This window comes from Pelophylax lessonae, assembly GCF_965119305.1.
Source record: "Pelophylax lessonae genome assembly, chromosome: 1".
NCBI lineage: Eukaryota > Metazoa > Chordata > Amphibia > Anura > Ranidae > Pelophylax > Pelophylax lessonae.
The window spans coordinates 493,024,690-493,045,187 of NC_138768.1; the positions used below are offsets into that span (position 1 = coordinate 493,024,690).

Genomic DNA, 20,498 nt, shown 5'->3' on the forward strand with positions numbered 1-20,498 from the left:
ATGCAAAGGGACCAGAAGTGGGCTTTAAAAGCCCATGATTGGCCCAGAAACGTCAGCAAAAGCCAATGAGGGGGCAGGAGTCTGCTAGGAACGTGGTTGGAGTGAATACGCCCCCCAGTATATAACATAGCCCCGCCTAACCTCTAGCACTGTAATACAGAGGCTGTGGAAGAGAGTGGAAGCATTTGTGTTACTCCTGCTTTGTTACACAACGTTTGCTGCATAGCCGAGTGCTTATAAAGCTCCATATCAGCAGAAGAGCATTCAGCTTACAGACAGTGTAGTTAGAAATACAGCGATTTGTGCTGTTTGAGTTAGAAAAAAAAATTAAAAGGGACAGTGTCAGTTAGAAATTGTCTTCTGCTGTATGGAGCTGTTCTTTTAGTGTGAGGAAAGGGATATGCAATGTAGTTAGGGTACTATATACCACTATAGTTAGATTTAACAATCTAGTTTTTGTAGGGATAGTTTTAAGTGTCAGGGTTCCATCTGGTGAGCACGTTGCACTGCTGATATATCTACAGCAGGTATACGTGCTTGCTAGTCAGCAAAATACATTGCAGCGAAACACACACCTGCTGTATTTAGCGACAACTTTGGGTCGCATAGCAGTGTGAGTTTTGCAGGTGAATTTCACCGCGCAGAGTTGCCAGAGCCTTAGTGACAACTGTCAGGTAGACCAAGGAAAGGCATACGTGGCCCTGCTGCGGAAAGGGGCACAGCTTCTAGGGTGTCTAGAGACAAGGGTGGACGTGGTGGTCAGTCCTCAGCCAGGCCACCATTGCAATTGTTCTCCCCCAGTGGCCAAGCTATACATCCACAGTAAGTACAGGAGGTGGTGGACTATATTGCCAAACCCTCATCATCGTCATCTGCAACTACAGTGACCCAGGCAGAGAAAAGTGGTCAGTCTTCTGCAGTTGGCAGAGCAAATAAAGATGAGTCCATGTCCATCTCAAGTCCTCCCTTAGACCCAACTTCAGACATGGCAGATGAGTCAGCTGAGCTGTTTGACCACAGTGTTGGCCATCTACTCCAGACTGATGCTCAGTCCTTTATGGAGTCTGATGTTGGGTCTGAGGTTCAGGAGGAGGCACAGCAAGCAAGAGGCGAGAGCAGACGGCCCACTCCATATAAGGCCGCACCTATTGTCTCCCGGGCCACGCCTGATGCTCAGTCCTTTATGGAGTCTGATTTTGGGTCTGAGGTTGAGGAGGAGGCAGAGCAAGCAAGAGGGGAGAGCAGAAAGCCCACTCCATCTAAGGCCGCACCTGTTGTTTCCCGGGCCACTATACAAACCTCTTCTTGCTGGGCCTTTTTTGAGACATCTCATGCAGATCGAACAGTTGCCATCTGCAAGATTTGTCATAAGGGAATAAAACGTGGCAAAAATGTCAACCACTTGGGTACAAGCTGCCTAACCAGGCATTTGACAACCCACTACTTGGCCCATTAGCAGGAGCATTTGAAGAACACGCAAACTGGCCAAAGATCGGTCAGTCGGCCTCCTAGTCCTCCTCGCGCTCCTGCTCGTGCTCCACCTGCACATCAGTCTTTCCCTGCTATAGTTACTCGTCACCTGTTGGCAGCCTCCACTGACAGGGATGATGATATAGCAGGCAGTGTCACATCTACCTCCAGCACTCCACCAGCTGTAACATCTAGATGGCAAATTTCGATTCCACACATGCTGTAACGAAAAAAAAGTATACTCCCCGCCACCCACATGCCCAGCGTCTAAACAGTAGTTTACTGGCTCTGCAACTCTTACCATTTAACCTGGTAGAGTCTGCTCCCTTCCGCGACTTTGCTAAATGTGCAGTTCCACAGTGGCAGGTGCCAAGTCGGCATTACTTTGCCCGTAAGGCCCTGCCATCCCTATACCAACATGTGGAAGGCAATGTAGTGTCGTCCCTGGCCAAGTCAGTCAGCCGTAAGATACACCTGACGGCTGACAGTCAAGCAAACATGGGCAGGGACGGTACTTTTCTGTCACTGCTCATTGGGTGACATTGCTTGCCAGTGGAAGGGATTGTAGCCAGAGCTCGGTGCTGCCGCCAGTATTGCCCCCACGTCTGCAAACAGCTGGTGGTGTCGCTGATCCGGGTAGATCAATCACTTCTACCCCCTCCTGCTCCTCCTCCTCATCCTCCTTCATGCCCTCCTCTGCAGCATGGTCCTTTGAATATGATGAGGTACCACGTAAGCATTCAAAGGGCTATTCTATGTCTCAGGCCAAAAGGTGTCACGCAGTGCTGCAGCTTGTGTGTCTAGGGGACAGGCAGCACACTGCCCTTGAGATGAGATTCTTGGGGCTCTGCAGGCACAGGCCCAGAGGTGGTTGACACCACGCCAGCTGCAGCCAGGAATGGTGGTTACCGATAATCGGTCAAACCTCCTGGCCGCCCTTCGGCAGGGAAAGTTGACCCATGTGCCATGCCTGGCGCATGTCCTGAATCTCGTGGTACAGCAGTTTTTGAACTCGTACCCAGGAATGCAAGATGTGCTATGGATGGCAAGAAGGGTGTGCTGTCACTTCAGGCGGTCGTACAGTGCCACTGCACGAAGTGCAGCGTGAGTTTCACCTGCCGGTACACCGCCTCGTCTGTGACATGCACACCCACTGGAACTCCACCTTGGCTATGCTGCAGCGCCTGTACACGCAGCAGAGGGCCCTCAATGAATATCTCTGCGAGTACGGCACCAGCACTGGCTCAGCGCGCCTGGGCTTTTTTTCGCCACGGCAGTGGCTTTTGATTAAGGATGCATGCGCTGTCCTCTCACCATTTGAGGAGGCCACAAGGATGGTCAGCCGGGACAGCGCATGCATCAGTGACACCCTACCGGTACTGTTTTTGTTGGAGCACACTCTGCGTGGCATTATGGACAGGCAGAGCAGCAGTAGGAAGAGGAGGACTTCCTTGCCTCTCAAGGCCCCCTTTATCCTGAGAATCCTGTACCCATTATGCCTAGCTCCCAGAGGCCCGAGCAGTATCCAGGGGTGGAAGAGGAGGAGGACGTTTCTTCAGGAACTTTTGCAGGCTTTGAGGAGGAGGAAGACATGCGGCAATCTGCAAGGCCTAGTTTGACTCCCTCGGGACACTTTGGAGTAATACGTGGCTGGGAGGAGGAGGAGCACGTTCAAGATCATGTCGTTTTGATTGACCCCGAGGAGTCCGCTTCTGAGTCCTTTGCAAATTTGCGACCCATGGCAAACATCACGCTGCAGAGCCTGCGAAAGGACCCCAGAATCAAGGCCATTAAAGAGACTGACCACTATTGGTTGGCCACCCTACTTGACCACCGGTACAAGTCAAAAGTCTCTGAGCTTTTCCCATCCACCCAGAGTGTCCACATGATCAAATCCCTTGAGGACAGTCTCAGAGGATTCTGGTGAACACGTACCCCGACTCCCGTAGGGTGCAGGGGCGGGGACAACCTACCATGGACTCTACTGAGGGTCACGAGAGGAGCGTTGGAGAAGGCGTGTGATTGACACATGTCTTCTTTCCTTTTTTTTTTTTTTTTTTTTTTTTTTTTAGTCCTCCCTGCCCAGGCCTCTCAGCTGCCACATCGCATCGACAGCGTCTGCATAATATGGTGGACGATTACGTCCGGGCACAAAGTGACACAGAGGGCTTTTCATGTGAGGAATCCGATCCACTGGCATACTGGGTCTTAAGATTAGACCACTGGCCAGAACTGGCCCAGTATGCCATGGAGTTGTTGGCCTGCCCTGCTTCCAGTGTCCTATCGGAACGGGCATTCAGCGCAGCAGGAGGATTCGTCACAGACCATCGAACGAGACTCTCCAACGACTCAGTAGACCGTTTGAAATTCATTAAAATTAATCAGTCGTGGATATCAAGCTTTGATGCACCTGATGCAGACCTTGTAGACTAGTCTATGGTTGCGATGTGGCAGCTGAGCCTCAGTTTAAGCCTGGACCAGGGTGCCACCCTCCAACCCTCCTCTTGTTTTGTTTAGGTTCACAGAACCTCATTTTAGTTATACCAACAATGCCATGTTTGCGCACCTGTTCCACAGGTGCACACCTTCATAATTTTTACACCTTCAACACCAGCTCTTTGGGCTTACGGTGGGGAAGCTCCGCCAACACCAAAAATACCATGTTTGCGCACCTGTTTCACAGATGCATATCATTGCAATTTTCTTCCTTAAAAAGGCAATTATTGCCTTCATGACCAGCACTTTCATAGGGTTATGGTGTCAAGGCATCGTCGGCACCACCAAAGGCCCAATTTTTAAGCATCCTTTACTTCTATTCAAAGTCAAGAGACAACAGTATTCATCCAAAACATCTCTAATCTTGTTCACTGTGCACTACATTGTGGCCCCTACCCTTAACCCAACCCTCAATGTGTCCGTGCATATATGTCTGTTTCTTGTGAGAATTCAAGTTAAAGTGCACCAAACACCATTTTACATGAAATAAAGTGCATCTACATACATACTTTTGACTTCTTGAAAACATTTGGTAATAGCCCCATTGTGAAAATACACCCGTTAATTATATCCACATTTAGAGACAGCACCTTTTTCCACAAAAAACTCTAATCTTGTTCCCAGTGCACTGCATTATGTCCCCATCATACACATTGGCTGTGCAGTTGATTAGGAGCAAAAAGGCGCGGCTAAGCAAAACATTTTTGAAGGTTTGGCATGCTATAATTCTGGTTCTGGACATGCTACAGAGCTTAAACGTCACAGGTACACTTTTTAGACCCCCCCCCCCCCCCCCCCGACACTAAATCCAAAGAAATTTTTTATTTTTTTTTCAATAATTGGCTCTCTATCAAACGACAATTTTTTAAGAACTTTTTTTTTGCCTGATTCATAGTCCATGGGGCATGACCCAGAACCCTAGGCACTTTTTAGGGGCATTTATTAGGTTTTAGGGCTTCAAAATTGTGTTTTTTGATTCCCGAAGTTAGGGTACCATTGATTTCAATGGAGTTCTGGAATCCGAACCGAACTTTTCGGGAAATTCTAGTGTTCTGGTCGAACCAAACTTTTAGATCATCCCTAGTTGCTAGTAGATCAGGTGGAGTGGGATGGTCCGGATATCCAGATGGATCAAAGAGTAAGGGGAGAAGGAAAAGTACAGGGATCCTGAAGGGATAGTATGTCAACCCTTAAATAGGGTAAGTACTTGGTACCTTTATCCTGTGAGCTCTGATCGGCTGTTATCTGCTGCTGCTGTGGGCGGTGTGTGTCCCTGGGGACCAATGGGATGGATGAGTCACTGCCGCTCAGCTCCTGTGTGTACTGGTTGTGCTGACTGTCCTTCCATGCTCTTGTTCCGACTCTCTGTGGGGGAGTAACCAGATGAGTCACTGTGAAAACAATGAGTGGCTGGTAATTAACCGACAGCTGAGCAACCTCTGTATACTGAAAGAAAAGAGTTGCTAGAAAATAGCAGGAGCCCAGCTCGGACAGTTGCCCCTCCTCAACAATGACTCTGGGTGGGGGGGTGGTACCAGGCTTGTGGGAAAAACATCTGTGGAAAGCATGTAGGAGGGAAGGCGCATGTACATGCAAGGATGCGATCCAAGAGAGTTCCTCCAGACTGTAGCGTCTCCAATGAACAAGGTACTGTATGTTTCCACGAAACCTACGGAAGTCAATGATAGATTGTATCTCTTATTCCTTATGGTTGTCAACCTGAACCAAGCAAGGACATGGAACCAAAGTGGTATAGCGGTTGCACACCAAAGGTTTTAAATTGGAAACATAGAATATATTGAAAATGCACATGTTGGATGGAAGATCTAAAGGATTCTTGGACTTCCACCCAAGTGGAACAGAGTTCCCAAAGATGTTCCTCTAATGTAGGGAATTCTATGCGGAACAAATGTGTCGGGCAATATAGATTGCTGGGACCCATAGTTCGCCATAAACGGAGATAGTCGGTAAGCGGCACTGATGGCGCGATTGTGCGCAAACTCCTCCAAAGGTAAATGGCCGACCAGTTGTTATGGTGATTAGAAATATAGCAACGTAGGAACTGCTCTAAGGCTTGGTTGACCCATTCTACAGCCCCATTGGACTGCGGGTGATATGCTGAGAAGGAAAGCTGAATTCCAAACTGTGTACAAAAGGTTTGCCAGAACCTTGACACAAACTGGCTACCCCTGTCCGAGATCACTTTAAGTAACCCATGTAATCAAAAGACCTCCCAAGTGAAAATCGATACTAGTTCTTTGGACGTAGGCAACTACTTGAGCGGAATACAATAAGACCTTTTTGAAAACCAGTCAACCACTATAAGAATAACGGTTGCCCTAGGAGTTGTAAATCCACAATTAAATTAGTAGACAAGTGGGCCCAAGTCCTCCACTGGGTATGGGTTTTTATTCTGAGTGCACGTGGGGCAAGTGACTACAAAGACTGTTACATCACCATGGAGAGTAGGCCACCAGAATTGAGACAAGACTATATTGATTTCTCTTACGTCCTCTGACAGTCGCCGCCCACTCATACAATCTGCACGTCTGGGTATTGGTCTTATCCACGGGAGTAAGCTAGGCAGAAGATTTTGTTAGTTAACATTCACAAAACCTTTGTATAGACACACCTACAGGGGGCTGTCCCTCTGGTCAAATACCCCCATCTAGCTGCATTCCCAATTGAGTTTGTCTCTGCCTAGCATAGGAGTAGGCTGGCTTTTCCCTGGCTGGGGCTGCAGTCTCAGCCTTTTTTCTTATTATTTTTTCTCTCTGAGAAAGTGTTTTTCTTTCATAAGATAGCTTTTTCTTTGTTCCTGCGCTTAGTCGGACTTCAGATGACTACAGCGTTTGCGGAGCTGGGAATCGCACTGGTTGTCTTAGAGCCTTATGGAATCCCAGCCTGCCATCGAGCGTTAGCCAGCTATGCGTACGCCCAGGCCTCACAAACGACAATGTCCCTGTCCTCAGGGATGAGCCTGCGAAGTGGCTACTTAGCTGGGATGTCTCAACTGCGGTACGCCGCGTGTTGCTAGTCTCCTTTTTGGCTGACGGCACCACCACCCAGAGTGGGAGGCTTCCTGTCACAGAGCGGTACCCACTTTTTTTTGCTGGAACAGTGAGTACCATACTACCCCTCTGTCTATGGCAATTGTCTGTCGGGGTGTGTATGTGGGCCCTATGCTTTGTGGGGATGGCAGTTCGGTGTGGATCTGTAATGTCCCCCTCATGTGTCTGTCAGTGCGATCCCTGTGACCCTTCCTGGCCCCTGCGGCGTTTCTACCGCTATATGGGGGGTTGCGGGGAGTCCGGATGGCCCTGAGGTGCTTAGGCAACTATTTCGGGGTACAGACATGGTGTGTGGGGGCCGCAATCGGGAAACCGCGCAGCCGCCATTTTAGGTGTGGCCAGGCTGTTTGGCCTCATTGTGAGGGTAGCAGCCATTTTCTGCAATGCTGTTGGCACCGATCGGGCGCCATCTTTAGTGTGGGCACTATGTCCTTATGTGGACAGCGGCCATTTTCCCAGAGCTTTTCTCCATAGACTTGTATTGGCAACCATTTTTTTGTTGCTCAGGGCTGTGTTCTGCCTCTAGAGGTGTGAGGTCACTACCTTCTCACATGCTGGCTGTGTGTGGCAAGTATAGATCACCTTTGGGGGATTTTATGGTGTTTCCTGGCCGGCATTCCTGCTAGCATTCATTTTCCTGCAGTTTCTGGTAGCACAGGTCTGGTTCCTCATTGCGGTGCAGTTGCGGTGGGAACCGCAAAAATCGCAGATTTAAAGGTCCAGCTGCTGTGTGTGCTGGTTGTGCTGACTGTCCTTCCGTGCTCTTGTTCCGGCTCTCTGTGGGGGAGTAACCAGATGAGTCACTGTGAAAACAGAGTGGCTGGTAATTAACCGACAGCTGAGCAGCCTCTGTACACTGAAAGAAAAGAGTTGCTAGAAAATAGCAGGAGCTGTTTGGCCTCATTGTGAGGGCAGCAGCCATTTTCTGCAATGCTGTTGGTGCCATCTTTAGTGTGGGCACTATGTCCTTATGTGGACAGCGGCCATTTTCCCAGAGCTTTTCTCCATAGACTTGTATTGGCAACCATTTTTTTGTGGCTCAGGGCTGTGTTCTGGCTCTAGAGGCATGAGGTCACTTCCTTTCTTTTTCTTCCAGTGTCATTTAATTTGAGATTGCTATTATGGAGTCCCAGGATAGCTAATTCCCCTCAGATCTGGTGGAGGGTTCAGGTACTCCTGAATCCTCTGCTATAGTCTCACTTACTGCTGCACTTGCGACTTTAGCATCAAAAGTAGATTTGTTGATGTCTGACCGAGCGTCTAAGAAAAGGCCTATGCCCTCTCAGTCTTCTGATTCAGAGCCAGATTTGGTTGCCACGGACAGTGTACCCCCTGAGGGGTCTCAGTCGGATGTGGAGGAGGAGGATTCCCCCTCCGGATCAGCAAGAGAACGCGCTGCAATGGCTGCGCTGATTAGCTCTGTGAAAGACACTTTAAATTTGAATGATGAGCCCCACCTGTCGGGTAAGCGGTCTTCCTTTGAGACCCACAAAGCCCAGAAGTCGGGTCAGGTTTTTCCTTGTCCTGCGGAGTTTCACAAAACCGTGAATGACCAATGGCGCAATTTAAAACGTAATTTTGTGGTGCCCAAGAGATTTCAGTACCGTTAATCCCTTTGCGGATCCGGTGAATTCTCGCTGGACTGCGGCTCCTAAGGCACTGTGTCCAGGTTGAATAAAGCCACTTTTGATGCCCACGGAGGCTTCTCCGGTGTTTAAAGACCCAGCGAATAGGCGGGTGGAAACTCTTACCCGCCACATATATCTGAGATTTCCTGGCTTCCATCGACCTCAAGGATGCGTATCTACACATCCCTATCTACAAGGGTCATCAGAGGTACCTCCGATTCGCAATAGCGGAGGAGCACTATCATTTCTTGGCGTTGCCTTTCGGCCTCGCTTCGGCTCCAAGGGTTTTTACCAAAGTTCTGGCTCCTGTTCTAGCCTTGTTGCGAGTACAGGGGATTGCCATCCTTGGGTACCTGGATGATCTCCTCTTAAGGTCGAGCTCCAGTGCCAATCTTTTACGTGATCTGTCCATCACGGTTCAGACGCTCCAGGAGTTCGGGTGGACCATCAATGTTCAGAAGTCGACCTTGTCCCCTTCTGTTCGCCTCCCTTACCTGGGGATTGTTCTGGACTCCGCCCAGGCGAAGGTTTTTCTTCCGGAGGAAAAACTCCGGACCCTGCAGGACGAGGTCTGGTCCCTCAGGGACAACGTTCTCCTCGCTTCGGACCTGCATGCGGTCCCTGGGCTTGATGATGTCGGCCTTCAAGGCGATCCCATTTGCACAGTTTCACACGAGATCTCTTCAAGCAGAGATTCTGCCCAGGTGGGACGGGCATCCTCATTCCTTGGAAAGGAGGATTTCTTTGGGCCCCCAAGTCAGATCGGATCTTCTGTGGTGGCTGCGGTCTCCAGCTCTGATGGAAGGCAAGTCCTTTCGCCCGCTACTGTGGTCACCACGGACGTCAGCCTGTCGGGCTGGGGTGGAGTTCTGGGCAATTTGTCTGCCCAGGGCACTTGGTCGGAGGAGGAATCCTCCCTGCCGATAAATGTCTTGGAACTGCGAGTGATCAAGCGCGGTTTGCTCCGTTGGTCGAATCGTCTGCAGGGCTGCCCAGTGAGTGTGCAGACAGACAACGCGACTGCGGTGGCTTACATCAATCACCAAGGGGGCACCAGGAGTGCCTGAGATTGTCGTGGGCCGAGACGCAGGTCCCGGCGATTTTGGCAGTTCACATTCCGGGTGTGGAGAACTGGCAGGGGGACTATCTGAGCCGCCAGACCCTGGACCAGGGGGAATGGTCCCTACACCCGGAGTTTTTTCGGATGCTGTGTGCAAGATGGGGATCCCCGAACGTGGATCTGTTCGCGTGTCTAAACAACAAGGTGGGAAACTAATAAAGGGGGCACATATTCCGACACAAATAACATCCCTTTGTGACCAGCAAGGACAGGTTACTCACTCCTCTGTAGTCATCATGGCCATTTTGGAGAAATATTATACAAAACTATATGCTAAGGACTTGATAGACTCAGAGGCAGCGGCAAAATTATTAAACACCATAAATCTTCCCTCCCTTTCAGAGGCCCAAATGGAGTCGATCAATGCACCGATATCCCAAGATGAAATAAAGAATATTATTAAAAACTCAGCAAATGAAAAAGCTCCGGGACCCGACGGTTACACAAACAAATTTTATAAGGGAATGGTAGACAGTTTGTTACCTTATCTTACATCACTGTTCAATGAATTATGGACAAAAGGCACCTATCTTCCAACAGGGTATGAATCATATATTAAACTCATCCCTAAAAAGGGTAAGGACACCTTACAGCCTTGCTCGCATCGTCCAATTTCGTTATTGAACATTAATGCAAAGATATTGGCTAGGCTGATAGCTACTAGACTAGCCATGATCTTGCCATCTCTCATACATGAGACACAATCAGGCTTTGTCAAAGGCCGATCGGCTACTTTAACCACTTTACCCCCGCTCACATTGCTGCTACTGCGGCAATGTGGCTCGTTATCGTCCATCGACGTAGACCTACGTCGCTGGACTCCTTCCCTTGTGGGCGGCACGCTCCCGCTGTATTCAGTTACTGCGGGAGTAGGGCCAGGGGAGGAGCGGCGGTGATCACCGCCGCTCTTCCCCGATCGTTGGGGATCTTGTGTGGAAATCCGCCCGCTTGTGTAAACAAAGCGGGCGGATCTCCTAAGTGACAGGCAGGGCCAGATTGCAGGGTTCAGCATAGCTGAACCTGCGCTCTGTCCCTGTGTCACTGTCACCTCCCCCCACACACGTCAGTAAGCACCAGGCATACATTAACCCCTCCCTCTCCAATAAAAATTAACCCCTTCCCTGCCAGTGTCATTTTTACAGTGGTTTTGTAATACAGTAGTAAATGTTTCTTTTGTGAATTCTTCATTGACACAATTATTCAACCCCTTAAAGACTACCACTCTGAAGAACAGAGGTTCATTGAAGTGTTTTCAATCAGGTATTGAAAACACCTGTGGATGTCAGGGAGCAGCAATAAAGCCTAATAAGCACCAGTTAGGCAGCTTTAAAATGACTGTGATACTCGGCTCCTTCTAGACATTTACTGGTGTGGTTACAAACATGGTGAAGTCAAGAGAATGGTCCAGGAAGACAAGAGAAGAGGTGATTACTCTTCACAGGAAAGGCAATGGCTATAAGAAGAGTGCAAAGATGTTAAACATACCAAGAGACACCATAGGAAGCATCATTTGCAAACTCAAGGCAAAGGGCACTGTTGAAATGCTACCTGGTCGTGGCAGGAAGATGCTGACTTCGGCTGCTGTGCGCTACCTGAAGCGTAGAGTGGAGAAAAGTCCCCGTGTGACTGCTGCGGAACTGAGAAAAGATTTGTCAGATGTGGGTACTGAAGTTTCTGCTCAGACAATATGGCGCACACTGCCTAATGAAGGCCTCCATGCCAGAACTCCCAGGCGCACCCCCTTGCTGTCTCCAAAGAATAAGAAGAGTCGACTGCAGTATGCCAAAAGTCATGTGGACAAACAGAAGTTTTGGGATAGTCTTCTGTGGACTGATGAAACAAAATTAGAACTGTTTCGGCCCATGGATCAATGCTATGTTTGGAGGAGGAAGAACAAGGCCTATGAAGAAAAGAACACCTTGCCTACTGTGAAGCATGGCGGGGGGTCAATCATGCTTGGGGCTGTTTTGCTTCTGCAGGTACAGGGAAGCTTCAGCGTGTGCAAGGTACAATGAATTCTCTTCAGTACCAGGAGATATTGGATGACAATGTGATGCAGTCCGTCACAAACCTGAGGCTTGGGAGACGTTGGACCTTTCAACAGGACAATGATCCCAAGCATACCTCCAAGTCCACTAGAGCATGGTTGCAGATTAAAGTCTGGAACATTTTGGAGTGGCCATCACAGTCACCAGACTTAAATCTGATTGAGAACCTCTGGTGGGACTTAAAGAAAGCAGTTGCAGTGCACAAGCCTAAGAATGTGACTGAACTGGAGGCTTTTGCCCATGACGATTGGGCGAAGATACCCGTAGATCGCTGCAAGACACTTGTGTCAAGCTATGCTTCACGTTTAAAAGCTGTTATAACTGTAAAAGGATGTTGTACTAAGTACTAAGATTGAATGTCACTTGGGGGTTGAATAAAACTGATAATGATGCGAGCACAGAAAAGACATTTGTGGTTATTTCATTATAAATGTTATATTTGCCTGACCTACAAGTGCCTCTTTGATTTAATTGTAAGCAGGATGACTGAATGATCAAAATCAATGTCAAACTGGCCAAAACAATCAATTTCAGTGGGGGTTGAACAATTTTGAAAACAACTGTAGCACTGATTATTGTAGTAATGTCACTGGTACCCCCAAAAGTGTCAAAAATGTCAGTCAAGGGTCCGATCTGTCCACCGCAATGTCGCAGTCCCGCAAAAAAATGCATATCGCCATTACTCGTTAAAAAAAACACCAAAAATGACAGAAATCTTTCTCTTAGTAAACGCAATAACTTTTGTGCAAACCAATCAAAATACGCTTATTGCGATTTTTTTTTTTTTTTTTCTTTTTTTTTTTTTTTTTTTTTCTTTTTACCAAAAATATGTAGCAGAAAACAAATTGGCCTAAAAAGATAAATTTTGATTTTTACATTTTTTGGGGGGGAATTTCATATAAAAATTTTGAAAAATATTATTTTTTCAAAATTGTCGCTCTTTTTTTGTTTAGCGCAAAAAGTAAAAATCACACAGGTGATCAAATACCACCAAAAGAAAGCTCTATTTGTGGGGAAAAAAGGACATACATTTAATTTGGGTTCAGCGTTGCATGACCGCGCAATTGTCTATTAAAGTAACGCAGTGCCAAATCGCAAAATATGGCCTGGTCAGAAATGGGGTAAAACCTTCCGGTCAGAAAGCGGTTAAAAATACACTCATTGAGAATTTTTTTGTCAAAGACATGTAGCTAAATACATTTTGGCCTAAATGTATGACAAAAATTGAATATATTGGATATTTTTTAACTGTCAAAGTAGAAAACTATTGTTATTTTTTCAAAATTGTCGCTTTTTTAATTAATATCGCAATAAATGAAAATCGCACAGGTGATCAAATACAGCAAAAAGAAAGCTCTGTTTGTGGGAAAAAAAGGACGTAAATTTCGTTTGGGTACGGCATTGCATGACCGCGCAATTGTCAGTCGCACAGTGCCGAATCGCAAAAAGTGGCCTGGACGTAAGACCGCAAAATCCTCCGGTGGTAAAGTGGTTAAATATCCGGAAGGTCATAGCGGTTCTGGAATATGCAAGGGCAAACCCGTAGAAATCTATGGCTATCGTCTCTCTCGATGCAGAAAAAGCCTTTGATAATATCAATTTGAAGTGGCTATTTCTGAGCTTAGGGAGACTGGGCTTTACGGGACGTGCCTTAAGCTTTTTCCGAGCAATGTATGCCAGACCAACAACTAAAATTGTATCTTCGGCGAGGATGTCTGCCTCTATACAAGGGTACAAGGCAGGGATGCCCGCTCCCCGATCATTTTTAACCTTGCCTTGGAGCCCTTATCCAGATTTTTTCTGGAGCAGGCTCCAAAGCGGGGTATTCAAATAGGGAATGAAGAAATACGAACGGCATTATTTGCCGACGACATGCTGCTTTTTACGTCTAACGCCCGGGCCGATTTAAAAACTATACAACCTATTTTAAATAATTTTGAAAAACTGACAGGCTTTAAAGTAAATTATGACAAGAGTGAGGTCCTCCCGCTTACCCCACCTACCATACTTCAATGGGATACATCTTGTCCTTTTTCTTTTAACACAGTCATATATTACATACTTAGGAATTAAAATCAGTAGGGATCTGTCGTCTTTGTATACGATAAACTTTACTCCACTGCTCAAAGATTAGGAAAGAATTGTATTGTGGAAGAATTTACCCCTGTCATTCTTCGGGAGATGCCACTTAATTACAATGATTAGTTTCCCACGCCTATTATATCAGTTACAAACCATACCGCTCCTATTGAAACATAAAGATGTTCAACTCCTGAATAGGGCTTTCTCAAAATTAATTTGGCAGGGAAAACGCTCGCGAATTTCGCTGGCTAAGCTGCATCTCCCGAAGAACACAGGGGGGCTGGTCTTCCAGACGTTAGACTGTACAATCTTGTATGTTTGAGATATGGGCTGAATTGGCTTGTGGAAGGAAATCGTTACACTAACAACGCCCTGGAGGAACAAAAAGCTTACCTGCTATGCAGGTATCCTGCATAGCAAATTTTCATCATTGCCAAAAAGTATAAAACACGCTTTTGCAAAGAGATACCTTTATAGCCTGGAGAGAAATTTGCAATTTACCACTCGGTATTTCAAAACCTCTCCCTTTGGTGGGGAATCTGTTTCCTCAGGCAAGGGATCAACCAGCCTTTGAATATTGGAAATCTAAAGGCTTGGTGAAAGCGTATTCTTTAATTCAAACAGAAAACGGGACCTCCAGACTCCAACCTAAATCTTTTCTGGCTCTGGCTGCAGAATATGATCTTCCTAAATCACATTTTTTGGCTTATTATCAAGCTCCTATATCTCTTCATGTGCATCAAGTCTGCTAGAAGGTTTTCAACATACAGTGATGGACACCTTAATGCAACAACGGTCTTACTCAATATCAATGATATTTAAAACTTTACAAGGTGAGCTGTTTCCCCTCTCTACAGATAGAGGTTTCGAAAAGTGGCATACAGACTTCCCTGGACCAGAATTTTCACATCCTATTCTTCAGGGCTATAGGCATATTTGGACAGTATGTCCCCTTTCTATGTCACTAAGGCCAACATTGGCCCACAGATTTTGGTCCTGTCCCAGAGTGATTCCATTTTGGGACAAGGTGGTCCATTATGCCAATACAGTAATGAACATTCGTTTACGGAAGTCTCCGCACCTCATGTTATTCGGAATTAACCAGCTAATACTTTTGCCCATACAAGCCCATTGGCCACTGACCCGCTGTGGTCACATTTGTTTTTTGGTAGCCAAAAGGACTATCCTAAAATCATGGATCCAACCTAACCCTCCTACTTTATCTGCCCTTAAAATGGAACTTAGGTCGCTAATGTACAAGGAACGCATGGACGAAGTACTACAACACTGTACCTCTACAAAAAGGTTTTTTGATAAATGGAAACTCTTTATAGAGCAGGAACTTACGGATGAGGACATTCAATACTTTGTGAAGCCCTTTAGATACATGGATTGGTACTTAAAGGCGGAAGCAGCACAAACCTTGGCTAAATTAAAAATAGAGACCCTGCAGGTCTGACCATCGCTATTACTCTCTTCTTTAAATTAATTTACCTTTTGCATATATCTAGGTTCTATATCCATAAATATAAGGGTGATGTGCTAACATTTTAGGATACAGACGAGAATAGTCTTTGGTAGTAATCCTATTTCTAATATGTATATTATTTAAATTGACCAGCCTATGTCAGGATGTTGAGAAATTATACTTTATATATTTTCTTCTTTTTCTTTCTTTTTCTATTATAGAATATGGATTTTGATATTGGGATTATCTATTTTTGTATGATTTGATGGTTGTAAAAATTTAATAAAAAGAGATTTAGAAAAAAAAACAAGGTGGGAAGGTTCGTGGCAAGAACGCGCGACCCCCCTGGCGGACGCCTCGGACGTGTTGGTAGAGCCTTGGACTCAGTATCGCCTGATTTATGCCTTCCCCCCCCTCCCCGATTTAGTTGTTGTCCAGGTTCCTTCGCAGGTTGGTCTCGGAACCGAGGTTGGTGATTCTGGTGGCCCCAGACTGGGCGCGCGCCGGTCTTGGTACGCGGACATCATGCAACTGGTCGTCGAGCCTCCCTGGCGGCTCCCACTACAAGACGATCTTCTGTCTCAGGGGCCGATCTTCCATCCTGCTTTACAGTTGCTGGCTTTGACGGCATGGCTGTTGAAAGCCAGGTCTTGAGGGACAGAGGTCTCTCGTCGGTCATTCCTACCTTGCTCAAGGCTGGGAAGGCCTCGTCTGGTAAGATCTATTATTGTACCTGGAAGGCTTATTTCGCCTGGTGTGAATCGCAAGGGTTCCACCCCCGCTCCTTTTCGGTGGCGAGGGTGTTAGCTTTCCTGCAAACTGGTGTGGAGAAGCGTCTTGCGCTAACCACTATCAAGGGTCAATTGTCTGCGCTGGCCATTCTGTTCGAGCGCCCCTTGGCATCAAATTCCTTGATCCGCACCTTTATTCAAGGGGTGCGCCATCTGGCTCCCCTAGAAAGGCTCCCTTGCCTCCTTGGGACCTGAATTTGGTCCTGTCCGTTTTGCAACGTCCTCCCTTTGAGAACATCGGGGAGTTTCCTCTGCCTGTGCCGTCACGGAAAGTTTCCTTTCTGGTGGCGATCACATCTGCTCGCAGAGTGTCAGAGTTGGCGGCCCTGTCTTGCCGCTCTCCCTATCTGGTTGTTCATAGGGATAAGGTGGTCTTGCGAGCTCATCAGTCCTTCCTTCAGAAGGTGGTTTCAGATTTTCATCTCTACGAGGACATACATTGTCTTACCTTCATTGTGTGCGAAGCCTAAGCATCCTAAGGAGTTTACCTTGCATTCCTTGGATGTGGTCCGGGCGATCAGGGTTTACCTGTCGTCCACTGAATTTTTCGGAAAGTTGGATTGTCTTTTTGTCCTTCCTGAGGGACCACAGAAGGGTATGGCTGCATCCTGCGGCAACCATTTCCAAATGGATCAGACAGACGATTTGTACAGGCCTATTCCATTAGGGATCAGTTTCCACCTTTCCCTGTCACAGCGCACTCTACCAGAGTGGTTAGTGCGTCCTGGGCCTTCCGCCATCAGGCGTCGGTGTCTCAGATGTGCAAAGCGGCGACCTGGTCGTCCCTGCATACCTTTTACCAAATTCTACAAATTTGATGTGCTGGCATCAGTAGATGCCTCTTTTGGCCGCAAAGTTCGGAGTGCGGCAGTGCCTAAAGGGAGAGACATGGTGGTTTTAGCCTGTCTCCTCCTGTTGGGGTTTTTTTCCCCTTGTTTATTTTGCTTTCCTGGGTTTGTTCGCTCCTGTTGAGCTTTCTTGTTACCCAGTGTTTGTTACCTTTCTGATTCAAATAAGGTTCTTTTCTCTGACCTGGGTGCTTTTGACGGTTACGTTTCCCACCCCTCACTTCTACACTGCTTTAGGACGTCCCAGACATGCAGATTGTATGAGTGGGCGGCGACTGTCAGAGGACGTAAGAGAAAATATAATTTTTGTTACAGGTAAAATTCTTTTCTCTGAGTCCTCTGACAGTCGCGGCCCCTCCCCTCTTTTGGAGTTCATGGATCTCTATACTGCTTGCTACCAAACTGAATTGGGAATGCAGCTAGATGGGGGTATTGGACCAGAGGGACAGCCCCCAGTAAGTGTGTCTATACAAAGGTTTTGTGAATGTTTTCTAACAAAATCTTCTGCCTAGCTTACTCCTGTGGATAAGACCAATACCCAGACGTGCAGATTGTATGAGTGGGCGGCGACTGTCGAATCAGAGAAAATAATTTTACGTTAAGTTCTTACAAAAATTCTATTTTTTCCCTGGGCGCCTGGCTGCTTTAGGAGAATGGTAGGTCTGGAGCAAAGCAGTGTGGATTTTCTTGGACAAAGCAGCGGTCATGAGGTTTTTCAAGAGGAGAATTGGATCTGAAAGGCTAGAATTCTCTCACCCAAAGTTGAAGTGAGACTAGTGCAAATGCAGTCTAAAGGTATTACAGGAGTAGAAACAGATTCCCTCTTGTAAGAGGAGGAAAACTGCCTAGACAATGCATTTGCCCTTATATTCTTCGTACCTTGTAGAATGAGACTATGTAATTGAAGCTTGATAGAAAAGGGCCCACTGTGCCCTTCTGGGAGATAAGCGTTTTTGCCTCAGACAAAAATGTGAGATTCTTTTGGTCAGTCAAATTGAGGACCGTCACAGTAGTAACCTCAAGGAAATGCCTCCATTCTTAAGACCTAAAATGATGACTTAAAATTCTCTATCCTCAATTTCGTAATTGCATTCTGCAGGAGACAAATTCATTCTGCAGGAGACAACTGTTTAGAAAGGTAGCCACAGGGATGCATAGAATTCTGAGGTAGGATGTTGAGAGAGGAGAGCACCTAATCCAGTCTCAGGCACATCAACCTAAAGAGTGAAGGGTAACGTAGGATCAGAATGTGCCAGCACTGGAGCTATAGCAAAAGCGGCCTTGAGGGATTCTAAGGCTTTAATGTAATCCGAGGACCAATTCTGTGGGTTGCTTTCCTTTTTGGTCATATCAGTCTGGAGTCTGACCAAAGAGAAATTAAGAATACATTTCTCATAATTGGCAAAGCCAAGAAAATGTAGAGGACGTAGACCTATGTTTGTTGCTTTCAGTGTTTTTGTCTTCTCAGTGTAGCTAATGCCAAAATACTGACACACCTGAAGTTGAACCTTTCCTGTGTGTTGATACAATCACTTGCAAATCCTGTTCTTTTTTTTTTTTTTTCCTTATCCCTCTTCATTGAGCAATCTTCTGTTTGACAGGAGATTTCTGTTGCACAATGTCGGTAAAAAAAAAAAGTGTAATTCAGTGTTCTGTGACAATACAAGATGATTTCCATGAGTGTTAGGGTTAGATTTGTCTAAATCTCACTTTCCTCTAAAGCCTGATCCACGTTCCAATCGCACCTCAGAAGCTATTGACAGGTGATAAGGAAGCAATGGGACACCTCACCGCCTGTTTTAACCCAATTTTTGCCAGCGAATGTGCTGCAGTCATGTATGTGCTGCAGCCGGGCTTTTTGCGGGGCTTCCCCATTTGCATTCGTTACATGTTGGGTCAACTTTGCTGCGGGCGCAAAGCATTGCAGCCACGGCATGTTAACCTCCCCCCTCAACCGCACATCTAAACAAAGCCTTAATAATTTTGAAAAAATATCCATAAGCAGCAAATATTTTATTAAGTGTGTAGCGCCAAAAGTGAATGAACAAGAAGATGTGAATACTGTGTTTATAAATGAACAACACATTAAAATAAAGTCCAAAAAGTGCTAAAGTGAAAACATTTCTATATATACTAGCCAAATCTTGAATGAAAATCAACAAAGAACCAATAGATTTAAATGCACAGTCCCATGATAGGATCAGCAACATAAACTTATTGGTGAAAGTACATAGTTCAGTGCACAGATGTGCACAAACAATTGCTGGTGACTTGAAAATTAGTGAGCCAGTACAGTGCTCCAGAATCATCCACCACACCCCTGTCAAATGGACACTCACCGGAAAAGCTGGCTGCCATTACAGCAGCAAACGCATACTCAGTGTAGATCCGTCATCTGTTGTGGAGAGGGCTATGTAGCAACTCGCACCATCCAGATGTAGCTGTGATAAATAAAGCTCACCGGGAGCTAGATGAAGTCTCCATAGTGTAGTATTTATTGGATGTGTATAATAAAAGCCAAAATAAAATGAATCATCATAAAACCATATGACAATGGGTGCCACTACCGACCCGGTATCGGGCAGCGGTCTGACATCAGCACTAGTGTCTCCTAGTCGACACGTTTCATCCAATAGGATGTTATCAAGGGGTTCCCATCGGATGAAACGTGTTCAAGTTTGGACTTGTGTTTGTGTATGTATGTATGTGTGTGTATGTATATATATATATATATATATATATATATATACTTTTTTCATTTTAGCTCTTTTTTGGATTTTATTTTAATGTGGTGTTCATTTATATCACAGTATACACATTTTATTGTTGTTCATTCACTTTTGGCGCTACACGCTTTTTCTTTAGATTATTTATAAGTTTGTATTAGCTGTGTCAGCTGCTGCCCCACAGTGCAAAGATGCACCTTTATTTCCGCAAATATTTTATACTGCTAAAACATTGCATTTGCTAATATTTTGCTATTTTTAATTTAGATTGCTTTAACTGAGGCAGATGGTTTCCAGGCAGACACAGAGGAAGATGAAGATGAGGACATGGACGATGACTGTATGATCGTAGAGGAACAGCTAAAAAGAGGTTGCTATTTCATTTTTTCCTGTTTGTGAGATACTGGTATTTGCCTCCCAAGTAACATTTCTGTAATTGACTAAAATATTGCTATTCCTGCAAGCTCAAAGGCACCTAATTTTAAAAATCTAAACTACATTCTGAGTAGTTTACCCACTAAGGTTCTGAACAAAGCATTTGGGGGGGCGCGGCCAGCCAGCCATACAATCTAATTCACAGTTGAGATAGAATTGTACAGAAATCTAAAGATGTACATGGGCTAAGATCTAAAGCATTCTCTACTTTTGGATCAGGTTTTATGAACTTTGAGCCACATGGGCAAAAGCACTAGTGGTCATGGGGCCTCAAACTCCAGTGTTTTCAGGTCCTCAAGTGGATACATTTTTCTT

The 20,498-nt window shown here is 46.1% G+C and overlaps 1 protein-coding gene across 1 annotated transcript in view; it reads left to right on the forward strand.

The window, feature by feature from the left end:
• Window positions 1-20,147, forward strand: part of CHAF1A (chromatin assembly factor 1 subunit A) — a gene marked incomplete at its 3' end in the record, with an annotated part of 442,221 nt that extends 422,074 nt beyond the window's left edge. Inside the window, exon 13 of the mRNA XM_082246912.1 lies at window positions 20,016-20,147. Coding sequence (XP_082103038.1) covers window positions 20,016-20,147 — 132 coding nt within the window. The remainder of the gene's footprint in view (window positions 1-20,015) is intronic.
• Window positions 20,148-20,498: the final 351 nt, after the last annotated feature.